This window comes from Halichoerus grypus, chromosome 5 (genome assembly GCF_964656455.1).
Source record: "Halichoerus grypus chromosome 5, mHalGry1.hap1.1, whole genome shotgun sequence".
NCBI lineage: Eukaryota > Metazoa > Chordata > Mammalia > Carnivora > Phocidae > Halichoerus > Halichoerus grypus.
The window spans coordinates 114580870-114593634 of NC_135716.1; the positions used below are offsets into that span (position 1 = coordinate 114580870).

Here is a 12765-nt window from a genome sequence, read left to right on the forward strand (position 1 = left end):
TGTCATAATGAGTGAACAAATTAAAATTATAAAAAAATCAAGTGGAAATTCAGGAACTTAAAAGTGTAATATCTGATATGAAAAATGTATGGGGCTTAACACACAGAGGATTGAGGATATCAGGAATATAGGACCCACTTGAATTGCAGATTCGTAGAATTATCCAATCTGAAAAATAGAGGGAAAAATTATTTTTGAGAAATGAACAAAGAGTCTTAGGTCTATGAGACAATATCAAGTGATAATACATGTAATTAGAGTACAAAAAAAAGAGAGAATGTGGCAGAAAAAGTATTTTAAGAAGTAATGGCCAAAATTTCCTCATATTTTGTGAAAAGCAACTTACTTAGAGATCTAAAAGTTCAGTGAACGACAACAGGATATAAAGAAAACCACCCTAAGACACTTTACATTCGAACTGCTGAAAACCAAGGGTAATGGTAAGATCTTGAAAACAGCCAGAGAAAAACTATACTTCACATGTATATTAATTTAGCAACTTCTTATCAGAAAAAATGAAGACCAGAATACAATGAAATGACATCCTCAAAGTGCTGAAATAAAAAAATACATCAGCCCAGAATTCTTTATCCAGGAAAATAGCCTTTAAAACTGAAAATAAAGTGTATATTCCTGACAAATAAAAGCTGAGTGAATTGCTTACCATCAGATCTATAATAAAAAAAAATCTGAGGGGCACCTGGGTGGCTCAGTCGGTTAAGCAGCTGCTTTCAGCTCAGGTCATGATCTCAGGGTCCTGGAATCGAGCCCTGAATCAGGCTCCCTGCTCCCTGCCTTCTTCTTCTCCCTCTGCCACTCCCCCTGCTTGTGCTCCCTCACTCTCTCTCTCTCTCTCTCTCAAGTAAATAAATAAAATCTTTTTTAAAAAATCTAATATATACATCATTGGTATTTTTAAGATGTTATTGCTACTGAAGACAGGCTTAATAAGATCCAGAAACTCTTTTTACCAATGTATTCATCTATAAACCTAGTCAGAATGATGTAAACATTGTTTTCAACTTTGAGAGACAATCTACAAACTCTGGAAGACTCATTCAGAAGAGAATAAAAATGTTAACAACCTAAATTTAATTGACTAAAATGTAGAAGAGAGATTAAGGCCATTAATATTCTCATCTTACAGTGGATCCTAGATATAGAGGTGTATCTTTTGACGTTATAAGCAGAACTAACAAAAGAAAAAAAGTAACTTAAGACTTCCTATTTTAAAATCATAAACACTGTGCTTCCCCATTTTCTTCTTGGAAATTATCAGAAACAACTAGGAGAAAGGAAAACAGATTCACAAATTCCCCAGTAAATGATGAAGAGTTGCCAAATACAGTGAAAGTAAAGGGAAGACACCTAGAAAGTCTCTCGTGTCTACATCTCAAGTTATAAACAGTGCCAGCAGGCAACCTACTCATCTAGAACAATAGGACAATAAGTACACTGGCAGTTGGAGCCTCTCCAGACTCATTAAGCATCATGCAAGGCAGGTTAGAAACATACAGCTGTATCATCTAGAACCTAGGCGGGGCACGGTGGAAAAGAGATTCTCGTTGGGTTATAGATTTTCTCATTGACTCCTGTCATTTTTGCTCCAGTCTTTGTTGGACAATGTGGAGGAGATAGATTAAATTGGAGGTAGCCACTTAAATTAGGTGGGAGGAAAAAAACCAACAAAACCCCTCCCCACCACTGAAGTCCACATCAATCATATTAAACTTTACTATGAACCAGGGAGAATTTCTACTGTCTTCTAGTGCTACCCTGGCTCTTCACTTGCACCAGTCTGCAGACACATCTTCAAATCATAGACAAAGTCAGTAGGTAGCATATTCATTACCCAGAACAATAGGAACAGTAGGTGTGCCAGCAGGAGGGGATTACAAAGGTAATTCAATCAAAAATGACTAATGAAAAGGCATCAACTACCAATCTATAAAAATATACTATTAGGGAAAAAGGAGAAAGGTACAGGGAAAACCAAGTGTTCAGAAAGAGAATATTCAACCAGAAAAATGTTGCTATAGAGCAAATAAAATTTGATAGTTCAAATCCAAAACCTTGAGATTAAAGCAGAGATTTAAAAAGTTCAGGGAAGATAATGTCATAATATAAGAAGATGAAATGGCAGGTTGTCAGAGCTCAGGTACAAAATTGAAGGGAAAAAAAATCAAGCTATTGGTCATTGGTAGTGACATTGGAAACAGCACAGAGAACACTGAATACTTACTTCTGTAAGCATTTTAAGGATTGAGAAAAGTGAGCAAAGAAGAGTGGAGAGGAACAAAGATTTTTAAAATATTAGAAAAATTATAGATGTGGAAGACAAGTGAAATATGTAGAATCCTGTGGTGGGGGGAACAAATAGAACCTGAAAAGAATTTTATAGCTTTATTTAAAGAATGCTTTCCTTTAAAAACAAAACAAAACAAAACAAAACAGATAAATCTAGCAATTAAAGGGAATGCCTTGCCTCAGGAAAGATTGTCACAGAATGATTAACACGGAGATATATTGGACTTAAGAAGATAAAGAAACAGTCCTTTGGCATCTACACAAAAAGACCAAAGCCTTCGTGGGGGCAGGGAAAGTGGATCTGGGTGGACACACCCCCTTTCCATAAATACTCAATCTTGGAAGATAGGGGGGGCAATACCGAGAAGTCTCTAGGGAAAGTTACCATAGCTGACTCAACCCCTTGGAAAGGCTAAAAATAAAAGGATGGCAAAACATGCCAAGAAAATGGAAATTGAAAGAAAGCAGGAAGCAGGTAAAATTTAAGTCAAAAATAGGCCAAAAAGCAGCACTTTACAATGGTTATGGGTAACATTCTCAGTAGCTCTCAAACATATGAAAGGATGTCCCACTTTAGTCATATTACAAGAAATGAAAATTAAAACTGCAACAGAATTTCATTTTATCTATTAATTTGGAAACAAGCGAACAACTAAAAATTTCCATAAGACACTCTTATAGAGAATGGGGGTTTAATTTGTAAAATCTCTTAGCAGTGGTTAGTTTGACCATTTCCATCCAAATGTAAATGCGCATACCTCTTAACGCAGAAATTCTACTTCTGGGATCTTTTTCCTGTGGACTTACTTGCACATTTTGAATGACTTGTGCTCAAGGATTTTCCATATTCATAACTCCCCTCTTTGACAGTGAAAAAAAAAAAAACCCACGCTCTCATCATGGAATCGCTTCTGTAATCAGTCCCTCTGTATGTGCCACAGCCCCTCCAGCCACCACCCCTGAGGCTTTGACACTTTGTACCAGGCTTCCACTGCTGTCACCCCTTGCAGAGATGCCCTCCTCCAGCTCTCCAACACTGCACACCAGGCTGCCACTGTCACCCGCGGCATGGAATCCTGCACCCCTCATATGCTCGGACACCCCATGCCAGTCTACCTTAGCAGATGCCTGCCCCATCCCGTCTAGGTTCTAACACCCAGCACGGAGCCCCCCTGACATACAGATGCTGGCTTACCCTGCTTGGACTCTGACGTCCTGTTCCAGTCAACGCTGCCACTGCCATCACCAGCACCTCATGCCACCCACATCAGAAACCCTCCTCACTCCACTCGGGCTGCAACATCGTGCACCAGGCCGCCCCGGCTCCCCCTGCCTCCATATGTGGACACCTGCTTCACTCAGCCCCACCTAATGGCTTTTCGATTAAATCATTCTGTAGAGAGGGAAGAGAAAAGAAGTAGAAAAAGCAGAAGAGAAAAACAAGAGCTTGGTTTTTACTGTTTATCTGTCAATTTAATTTTATACTATGTGCTGGTATTACCTATTTGAAAAGCAAATGAATTTTATTAGTAATTATAACTGAAACATTAAAGGGAATGGGCATAGTAGTGTGAATGAACAATTTTTCCTCATTCAGAGCAGAGAATTGTGAATTTTGTCTGAAGTTCATAAATAAAGAAATAGAACCAAATGCATTATTTAGATCTTGGAGGTAACCACTAGAACTAAAATGAGAAATTGCCATAAAAGGTTGTCTTGGGGGATGGTGGGCATAGTAGGAAGGAGTAGGGAGAGGAGGAGCAGATGATTCTTTTCTGTGGTAAGCCCTTCTATACTCTGATTTGTTTCCATAACTATATATTAATTTGATTGTATTCCTTTTGTAGGTCTGCCTTTTCATTCTTACTTTGAAAAATTCTCTTCACTTGAGATCAGATATTCACTTAAATCTTCATTTAGTGCTATTATGTTTTATTTTTTTCCTACTTTACCAAAATCTGTCTTTATTTTAAAATGAACAAATCATTAGAGTACTATCCAAAACTTAATGAATGATGGCTGTAACTTGCTCAACTTGCCTATTTTCAATTAGGCAAATGCCAGCTAGTAGTACCATTCACCATGATTGTGTGTCAGAAAGAATCATCTTCATATGTAAATGTCATTTTAGAGACTGCAGATTGTAATGCTTTTAGTAAACCGGTATTTTCAGTAAACTTTTCTGAGCAGCAAGGAAAAAGAATTTTTTCAGAAATCTTAGCATTGGATATAAATGTTGGCAGTAAACACAATAAATACCATGCAATTTCTCAAGTGGAAAGGATTTCCCCTTTATGAATTCCTTTCCTAAAGATATTCAAATACCCCAAGTGGAGATTGAGTCTCAGTCCTTTAATCTCCCAAGCTTATAGATGGACATCCTGAGGGGTGTCAGGTCATGCACAAAAGGGGGTGGGGTGAGAGGCAAGAAAGCAAAAATAATAACTATTGATCCCAGGAGCACATCCTTCAGATTTGCTGCTGGCCTCAGTGTCACTCATGAGTCTGGGTCTTCTTTGGCACTGCAGGCTGCTTAGGCTGCTGCAGTGGTTATAAATAGTGAGAGTGTCCCCACTGGTGGATGTGGTTTTGGCTGGGATCAGGTTAAACTGTTCTCAGTCTGAACTGCATTTAACAGTTTGTCGATCATTTTCTTGGTGATGCTTTTTGGCCACATGCCAGTTGTACATTTCTTTAGTGTCAGGATAGTAGCAATAAATTGGTAGCCAGTATCACAAAACAGTATAATGTAATGATCAGTGTCACACTTCTCTACTCCTCTAATACTGAATTCTTATGAGGTTCATTCACTTTTCCAGCCAGGCAGTAATGGGATAGAACATTATAAATAATTGGCTTGTTTGATTTGCTGCTGGGCTCCTTAAAGAGCTTGGGACCTGTGTACTAGACCACCAAAGTGAGGGAAGATGCTACGGATGACATTTTCCAGTTTCTGCCCATGCTCCTCCCAGAGTTGTGGCTTTATACAGGCCAGGCTTCCAATGACTCATCTCCTGAGAGGGCATGACCTCCAAATGAACACCAAGGATGGGCTAGAGCCCAACTAGGCCCGCTCAAGTTATCAGTGGTTGAAGAGCACTTGGTTCCCAAATCACTACGTGATTTTCCTGATCCATTGACTTTGGTATATTTTTTATATTTAAATATTTACTTCATCTTGAATTTATTTAATATGTAATGAGATTATTTCATTTATTTACAGAAAGATAGTACACTGGATGCTGCTGAAGAAATCATTAAGGCATGGACTAGACAGAAGTCTTGATACAAGCCGACTGTTTCTATTAGATGACCTAATATAGAATTATTATTTAGTGCTGCCATCTGCTGGATTTTGAAAACAAGTATTTTGGTACCAATGAAATTTGAAGAAATATTTCCATTGTTTTCCAAAATGTTAATCCCACCAGGGTTTTTTTGTTTTGTTGTTTTTCAGTTGAAATATATGAAAACACCTACCACTACCATTTTACATCAGGCAGTGTATCATTGTGGATAAGAATTGTGAGATCCTGGTTTATGCTTAACCTCTCAGTGCTTCAGTTCCCTCATCGGGAATAAAATATAGCACCTACTTTACGACACCTGGCTGGCTCAGTGAGTAGAGCATGCAACTCTTGATCTTGGAGTCATGAATTCGAGCCCCACGTTGGGCATGGAACCTACTTTAAAAAAATAGCATCTACTTTAGGTAAAGTTTATAAGGATAAAATGGATTGATAAAGCCTTAATAAACACTCAGCTAGGGTTAGCCAGTTCTATTTCTCCACCATTATGTAAAACTCTTAGCCAGTTACACCCCTTCAACTCCAAGTCCTTGCTTTGTCTACCCACATGTAATTCCCTCCCCTTCGTTTACCAATGGCTTTGAACTTTGCTCACAGTTTTGCTTCTCTGTCCCAAATACTGCCATCACCCAGAGTGGCTTCAAGGTCCACATGGATTACCTAGGCTTTCAGTACTTTGACCTCACCTTTGGCAATGTTCACCTCCACTCCACTCTGCACTAAAGCCACCCACCCCCTTGGGTACACCCTGAACCTTTCATCATTTAAGGCTGTGCCACCTATGAGATAATAAATTAGTCATTTCACACTGTACCCACCTATCCTTATAGTATTCTTTCGGTGTGTCTCATTTGCTCTCAAAATATCACTTCTTTAAACTCACTATAATTTCAAATACACTATTTCTCAAAAAAAAGGTCTATGGCCCTCTTACAGCAGAATCAGAATCAATCCATGAGAATAGATTCTGGTCTTCACCCTAGACCTGCTGAAAATAATTTCAGGATCTGGCTCTTCCAAGGTGATTTTTATACCAACTGAATTTTGATAATCACATGGAACCTTCTATTTTATTTCCATTGGTCCCCTTATATTTTACCTGCCCAGCTTCGATTGCATCATCTATCACTTAGCCAAGATACTTTTGCTACCCTGAATAATTTGCCCATTGTTCTGTCTCACCTAACTGGTCAAAAAAAACCCAAAACTCCACCCTGGGATTAAAATGCCATGCTTATACTGGGCTGCTGAGCACGGCTGTCACAAAATACACAATTGTGCAGATACCAACAACCATGAATGCATGTCATTAACCTTAACTAGGTTTAATCCTTCCATGATACCCTCAGAGATTTCTCTACCTTTTACCAGAGCAGCAATTCTTAATACTCTCCTGTTCACCATAAAAATATCCAACCTCCTGGGGAGATGAACCATGAGAGACTATGGACTCTGAGAAACAAACTGAGGGTTCTAGAGGGGAGGGGGGTGGGGGGATGGGTTAGCCTGGTGATGGGTATTAAGGAGGGCACGTACTGAATGGAGCACTGGGTGTTATACGTAAACAATGAATCATGGAACACTACATCAAACACTAATGATGTAATGTATGGTGACTAACATAACATAATAAAATAAATTTAAAAAAAATAAGATTAAAAAAAAATCCAACCTCCTTTCTCTCTACACCTCAAAGCCCACCATGACCAGCATAATTAAATCACAGCTAATGACCTCATCTCCCACTTCTATGAAAAACAAAATGTAAAAGCAGATGCAACCAGACCAGCACTGCCAACTGAGATCCTACCAAAAGGCCTATGATCTATCTGCACCAGCATTCATCCTTAATTCATTTCATCCAGGGTTGTGGGGCAGAGTGGGAAGGATTGGTAGGAAGGCAGAACCAGGTCCAGTCATGCAGAAGGAAACCCAGGACCTAAGAGCCAACTACTGCATAGCAGTAGAAATCCCATGTATAATTTTTAGCCTGTCCACTCCTGCTGGGGACTTGATACAGTTTTTACCAGGCTTTAAATCTGCTCTTTGCAGTCCTAGACTTGTCCGGTGCTAATCCTACCACCATTTCTTCTCACATTCTCACTTGGTTTAGTCCATTCTCTTGTATCTTCAGCCTCTACTGGCTCCCTTCCTCAGCAGTGAGACATGTCCAAATTTCCTCATATTAGAAAATCCCTTCCTTAATGCTATCTACTACCCTATTATTTCTTCCTCTCCAGGGCAAAATTTCTTCCTTCTTTCCTCCTCCCCTCCCTCCCCTCTTCCTTCCTTTGTTCCTTCCTTTAATGAATATTCATTGAACTCATACTCTGTGCCAGACACTATTGTGAGTCTGTTTCTTGGTTTGGCTCTCTCCCTCTTTTTTCCCTTTCTCATTTGTTTTGTTTCTTAAATTCTACATATGAGTGAAATCATATGGTATTTGTCTTTCTCTGACTTATTTTGCTTAGCAGTATACTCTGGCTCATCCATGTCATTGCAAATGACAAGATTTCATTCTTTTTTTATGGCTGAGTCATATTCCATCTTCTTTATTCAATCACCTATCAGTGGACACTTGGGCTGCTTCCATAGTTTGGCTATTGTAAATAATGCTGCAGTAACCATATCCAATAAACATATATCCTTTCAGATTAGTGTTTTTGTATTCTTTGGGTAAATGCCCAGTAGTGTGGTTACTGGGTGATAGGGTAGTTCTATTTTTAATTTTTTTGAGAAACCTCCATACTGTTTTCCAGAGTGGCTGCACCAGTCTGCATTCCCACCAACAGTGCACAAGCGTTCCTTTTTCTCCACATCCTCACCGACACTTGTTGTGTTTTTTATTTTAGCCATTCTGAGAGGTGTGAGGTGGTATCTCATTGTGGTTTTGATTTGCATTTCCCTGAGATGAGTGATATCGAGCATCTTTTCATGTGTTTGTTGGCCATCTGGATGTCTTCTTTGGAGAAATGTCTGTTCATGTATTTTGCCCATTTTTTAATTGAATTATTCATTTTTGGGGTGTTGAGTTGTATCAGTTTGTTATTGTTTGGATGCTAACCCTTTATCAGATATGTTATTTGCAAATATCTTCTCCCATTCAGCAGGTTGTCTTTTAGTTTAGTTGATTGTTTCCTTTGTTGTGCAGAAGCTTTTTATTTTGGTGTAATCCCAGTAGTTTATTTTTGCTTTTGTTTCCTTTCTCTCAGGAGACCTACCTCAAAAAATGTTGCTATGGCCCATATCAGAGAAATTACTGCCTGTGCTCTCTTCTAGGGTTTTTATGGTTTCAGGTCTCACATTGAGGTCTTTAATCCAATTTGAGTTTATTTTTATGTATGGTGTAGAAAGTGGTCCAGTTTCATTCTTTTGCATATAGGTGTCCAGTTTTCCCAGCACCATTTGTTGAAGAGACTTTCTTTTTCCCATTGCATATTCTTGCCTCTCTTGTTGAAGATTAATTGACCATATAATCATGGATTTGTTTCTGGGCTTTCTATCCTGTTCCATAGATCTGTGTGTCTGTTTTTGTGCCAGTACCATAATGTTTTGATTACTATAGATTTATAGTATAACTTGAAATATGAAATTATGATACCTCCAATTTTGTTTTCCTTTTTCAAGATTGTTTTGGCTATTTGGAGTCTTTTGTGGTTCCATACAAATTTTAGGATTATTTGTTCTAGTACTGTGAAAAATGTTGTTGGTATTTCGATACAGATTGCATTAAATCTTTAGATTGCTTTGGGCAGTATGGACAATTTAATGATATTTGTTCTTCCAATCCATGAGCATGGACTATCTTTCCATTTGTTTGTATCATCTTCAGTTTCTTTCATCAGTGTTTTGTAGTTTTCAGAGTACAGGTTTTTCTCCTCGTTTAATTTTATTCCTAGATTTTTTATCCTTTTTGGTGCAGTTGCAAATGGGGTTGCTTTCTTAATTTCTCTTTCTGTTGCTTCATTAGTAGTGTATAGAAATGCAACAGATTTCTGTGCATTGACTTTGTATCCTGTGATCTTACTGAATGTTAAACTTATACATGGAAATTGTATGAAGAAAAGAAGTAGAGCAGGATAGAGGAGAATGAAAGTGTTAGGGAAGAAATTTGGAATGTTAAACACTTGGTCAGGTAGGTCTCATGGAGGGGGCATGGAGGCAGACTTAGAGCAGAGGAGGGAGGGAGCCTTGTGGAGATCTTGAGGAGGAACATTCTAGCCAGAAGGAATATCCAGTGCAAAGATTCTGTGAAGGAGGGTGTACTCAGCATGTTTAATGTGTACCAAGAGTCTGGTATGGCTGGATGTAATAACCAAGGCACAAAGTAGCAAGTGTGAGGTCAAAGAAGTAACATAGTGTAAGGATAGTGTTAGGATAATGGTTTAATCCAGAGAACCAGGGTGCCACTTTATACTTAATTTTTAACATGTTTATTGTTAAATTAATGTTTGTTGCAGCATTGTTTGTAATTATGCCAAACTGAGAACAACCAAAGTGTTCATCAACAGTCAATATTTGGGGGGGTATATTAATAAAATGGAATAGCATGCAGCAATGAAAATTCACAACCTACAGCTGAACACATGAATGAATTTCATCAACACTGTTTTCATAGGGTTTCTTCACGGGATCTTCAAAGAATAAGCTGGAGTTCTCAGTAGACAGAGTGTTCTATAATACTAGAATCTGGTACTATGATCATTGAAGCCTCAAATGCCTGCCCCAACATTTGGGGTTCTACAATTTCTGTGGCCCCTGGAGGGCTTCCATGTTTTGGTCCAATAGTCAGGCCTAGGATTGGTCCATAGCAAACTCCTTGTCTCAGTGAACCAAGGGATAGAGGTTACCATCCTTTCCACTTGGCTGGGATGAGGAGATTGGCTTGGGGAGGAGGGAGGCATGGATTTTAAACATGGGGTTTGTGCGTGAATAGTGCAGTATTGGACCAAGGAAAATTTTAAAGTCTGGCCTAACATCTCCAGGAATTTAGAAGCCAAGGCCAGACCTGAGGCTTCCAGATGCGTAATTAGATATCCAGGTCTAACTGTGGTTAGAGACACACTGCTGCAGTGTGAAACCCAAAAGGGGTTGGACAGAAGGGTCTGCAAGGACCTAAGACTGACAGAACAAGAGCAGCAGGATCAGCTTTGGTTCGTTTGCCCTGCTCACACCTAGCACCTAGCTCTATGTCTTTGACTGGTTCCTGGTGATCACTATTGCAGCTGCTGCTCAAAGTAGTTGGCCCCTAACTTTAAATCACACCTGCCTTGCACTCCTTTAAGTTGAAATTCCCAGCCTCTTCCTCCTTCATTGAAGAATGGGTGCTTGGTCTTCTCAGAGACTTCAGCCTTTTATTCCTCTTTCCTGCTGTTAGGAATACATTCCTCATAATTTGTTCTTGAGGGGACTCCAGGTTCTTGAGGTCCTTACATCTCTTCAAAGTATCACTCTGGCTGCTATCTTGGAATAGACCATAGGGTCAGCAAAAGTTGAGATAAGGAGACCTATTACAGTAATTCACATAAAAGATCACCGTGGTGGCAGTGGAAGGGGAGAAATGGTCAGATTCTGGATATATTTTTTAAGGCAGGACCAAGAGGATTTGCTAACGGAGTTTATGAGACGTGAGACAAAGTAAGGAATCAAGAATGAGTCCGTGGGGGTGCCTGGGTGGCTCGATTGAGCATCTACTTTTGGTTTAGGTCATGGTCCTGGGGTCCTGGGATCGAGCCCCACGTCAGGGCATCAGGCTTCCTGCTCCTCTCTTCTCCCTCTTCCCCTCCTCCCTGCTCATGCTCTCTCACTCTCTCACTTGCTCTCTCTCTCTCACTCACTCTCTCAAATGAATAAATAAATAAATAAAATCTTAAAAAATAAAAAAAGAATGAGTCCATGGAGTGTATCAAATGCCAACAATAGAATTTGTTTCATCGACTTTTTGTCAGTACTCTTGATGGTATAATCTCTTCTCCCATTTTCCACCCCTCTTTATTTTGTATTTTCTTATGCTTCCTTTTTGCCATTAAGAGAGATCCATGTTTTACATCTCCTATATCCTTTTCCTCTACAGTAGAGACTTCTAAATCTTAAAATGACATATCAAGAAATAAAGACGTAAGTTAAATAAGAAAACCGTATGTATTTAATCCTAACCTTAAAGTTGTGTATACTTTTGTTTTCTTTGGAAACTTCTGAAGCTTCTTTTTTAATGTTGTCTTTCTGAGCCATTTACTTTACTTTCCCTCTGGGAGTTAGGTATTCTGCATCTTCTGGGGTACCTCTCTTCCTCTTCCCTGTGCTGACTGAAGGTAAGCTGGATACTTCAGCTCTTACCCCCCTTTTTCTTTCTTTTCTTTTCCTTTGAGGTGGCTTTTGGGGTTTAGTAATCTCTACTTCAGGGCCTCAGATGTGGTCCTGGATCTTCTCATTTTACAGATGTTCCCTACGCTTGTGCCCACAGTTGACTCTTTGGTCTGGCTATTGTCTTCCTTTTTTTTTTTAAATTTTATTATGTTATGTTAGTCACCATACAATACATCATTGGTTTTTGATGTGGTGGTCCACGATCCATTGTTTTCATATAATACCCAGTGCTCCATGCAGTACGTGCCCTCCTTAATACCCATCACCGGGCTAACCAATTCCCCCTCCCCTCTAAAACCCTGTTTGTTTCTCAGAGTCCATAGTCTCTCATGGTTCATCTCTCCCTCCAATTCCCCCCCCCATTTTTCCCTTCCTTCTCCTAATGTCCTCCATGCTATTCCTTATGTTCCACAAATAAGTGAAACCATATGATAATTGACTTTCTCTGCTTGACATTTCACTTAGCATGATCTCCTCCAGTCCCATCCATGTTGATGTAAAAGTTGGATATTCATCCTTTCTGATGGCTGAGTAATATTCCATTGTATATGTGGACCACATCTTCTTTATCCATTCATCTGTTGAAGGGCATCTCGGCTCCTTCCACAGTTTGGCTATTGCGGACATTGCTGCTATGAACATTGGGGTGCATATGGCCCTTCTTTTCACTACATCTGTGTCTTTGGGGTAAATACCCAGTAGTGCAATTGCTGGGTCATAGGGTAGCTCTATTTTTAAATTTTTGAGGCACCTGCACACTGTTTTCCAAAGTGGCTGTACCAAC

General features: G+C 39.3%; 1 protein-coding gene across 10 annotated transcripts in view; it reads left to right on the forward strand.

Moving 5' to 3' along the window:
* KYAT3 (kynurenine aminotransferase 3) overlaps positions 1-12765 on the forward strand; it is a 93500-nt gene that overhangs the window by 58297 nt on the left and 22438 nt on the right. For 8 of the 10 annotated variants that reach the window (XM_078072783.1, XM_078072789.1, XM_078072790.1 and 5 more), the window contains one exon: positions 5531-6428. The exons of 1 other annotated variant lie outside the window; for it this stretch is intronic. In XM_078072783.1, the coding sequence (XP_077928909.1) occupies positions 5531-5593 (63 nt within the window). In that variant the 3' untranslated portion in view covers positions 5594-6428. Of the gene's footprint in view, positions 1-3248; positions 3885-5530; positions 6429-12765 lie in introns of those variants that run through there. One more of the 10 variants, XM_078072788.1, reaches the window with a different exon arrangement.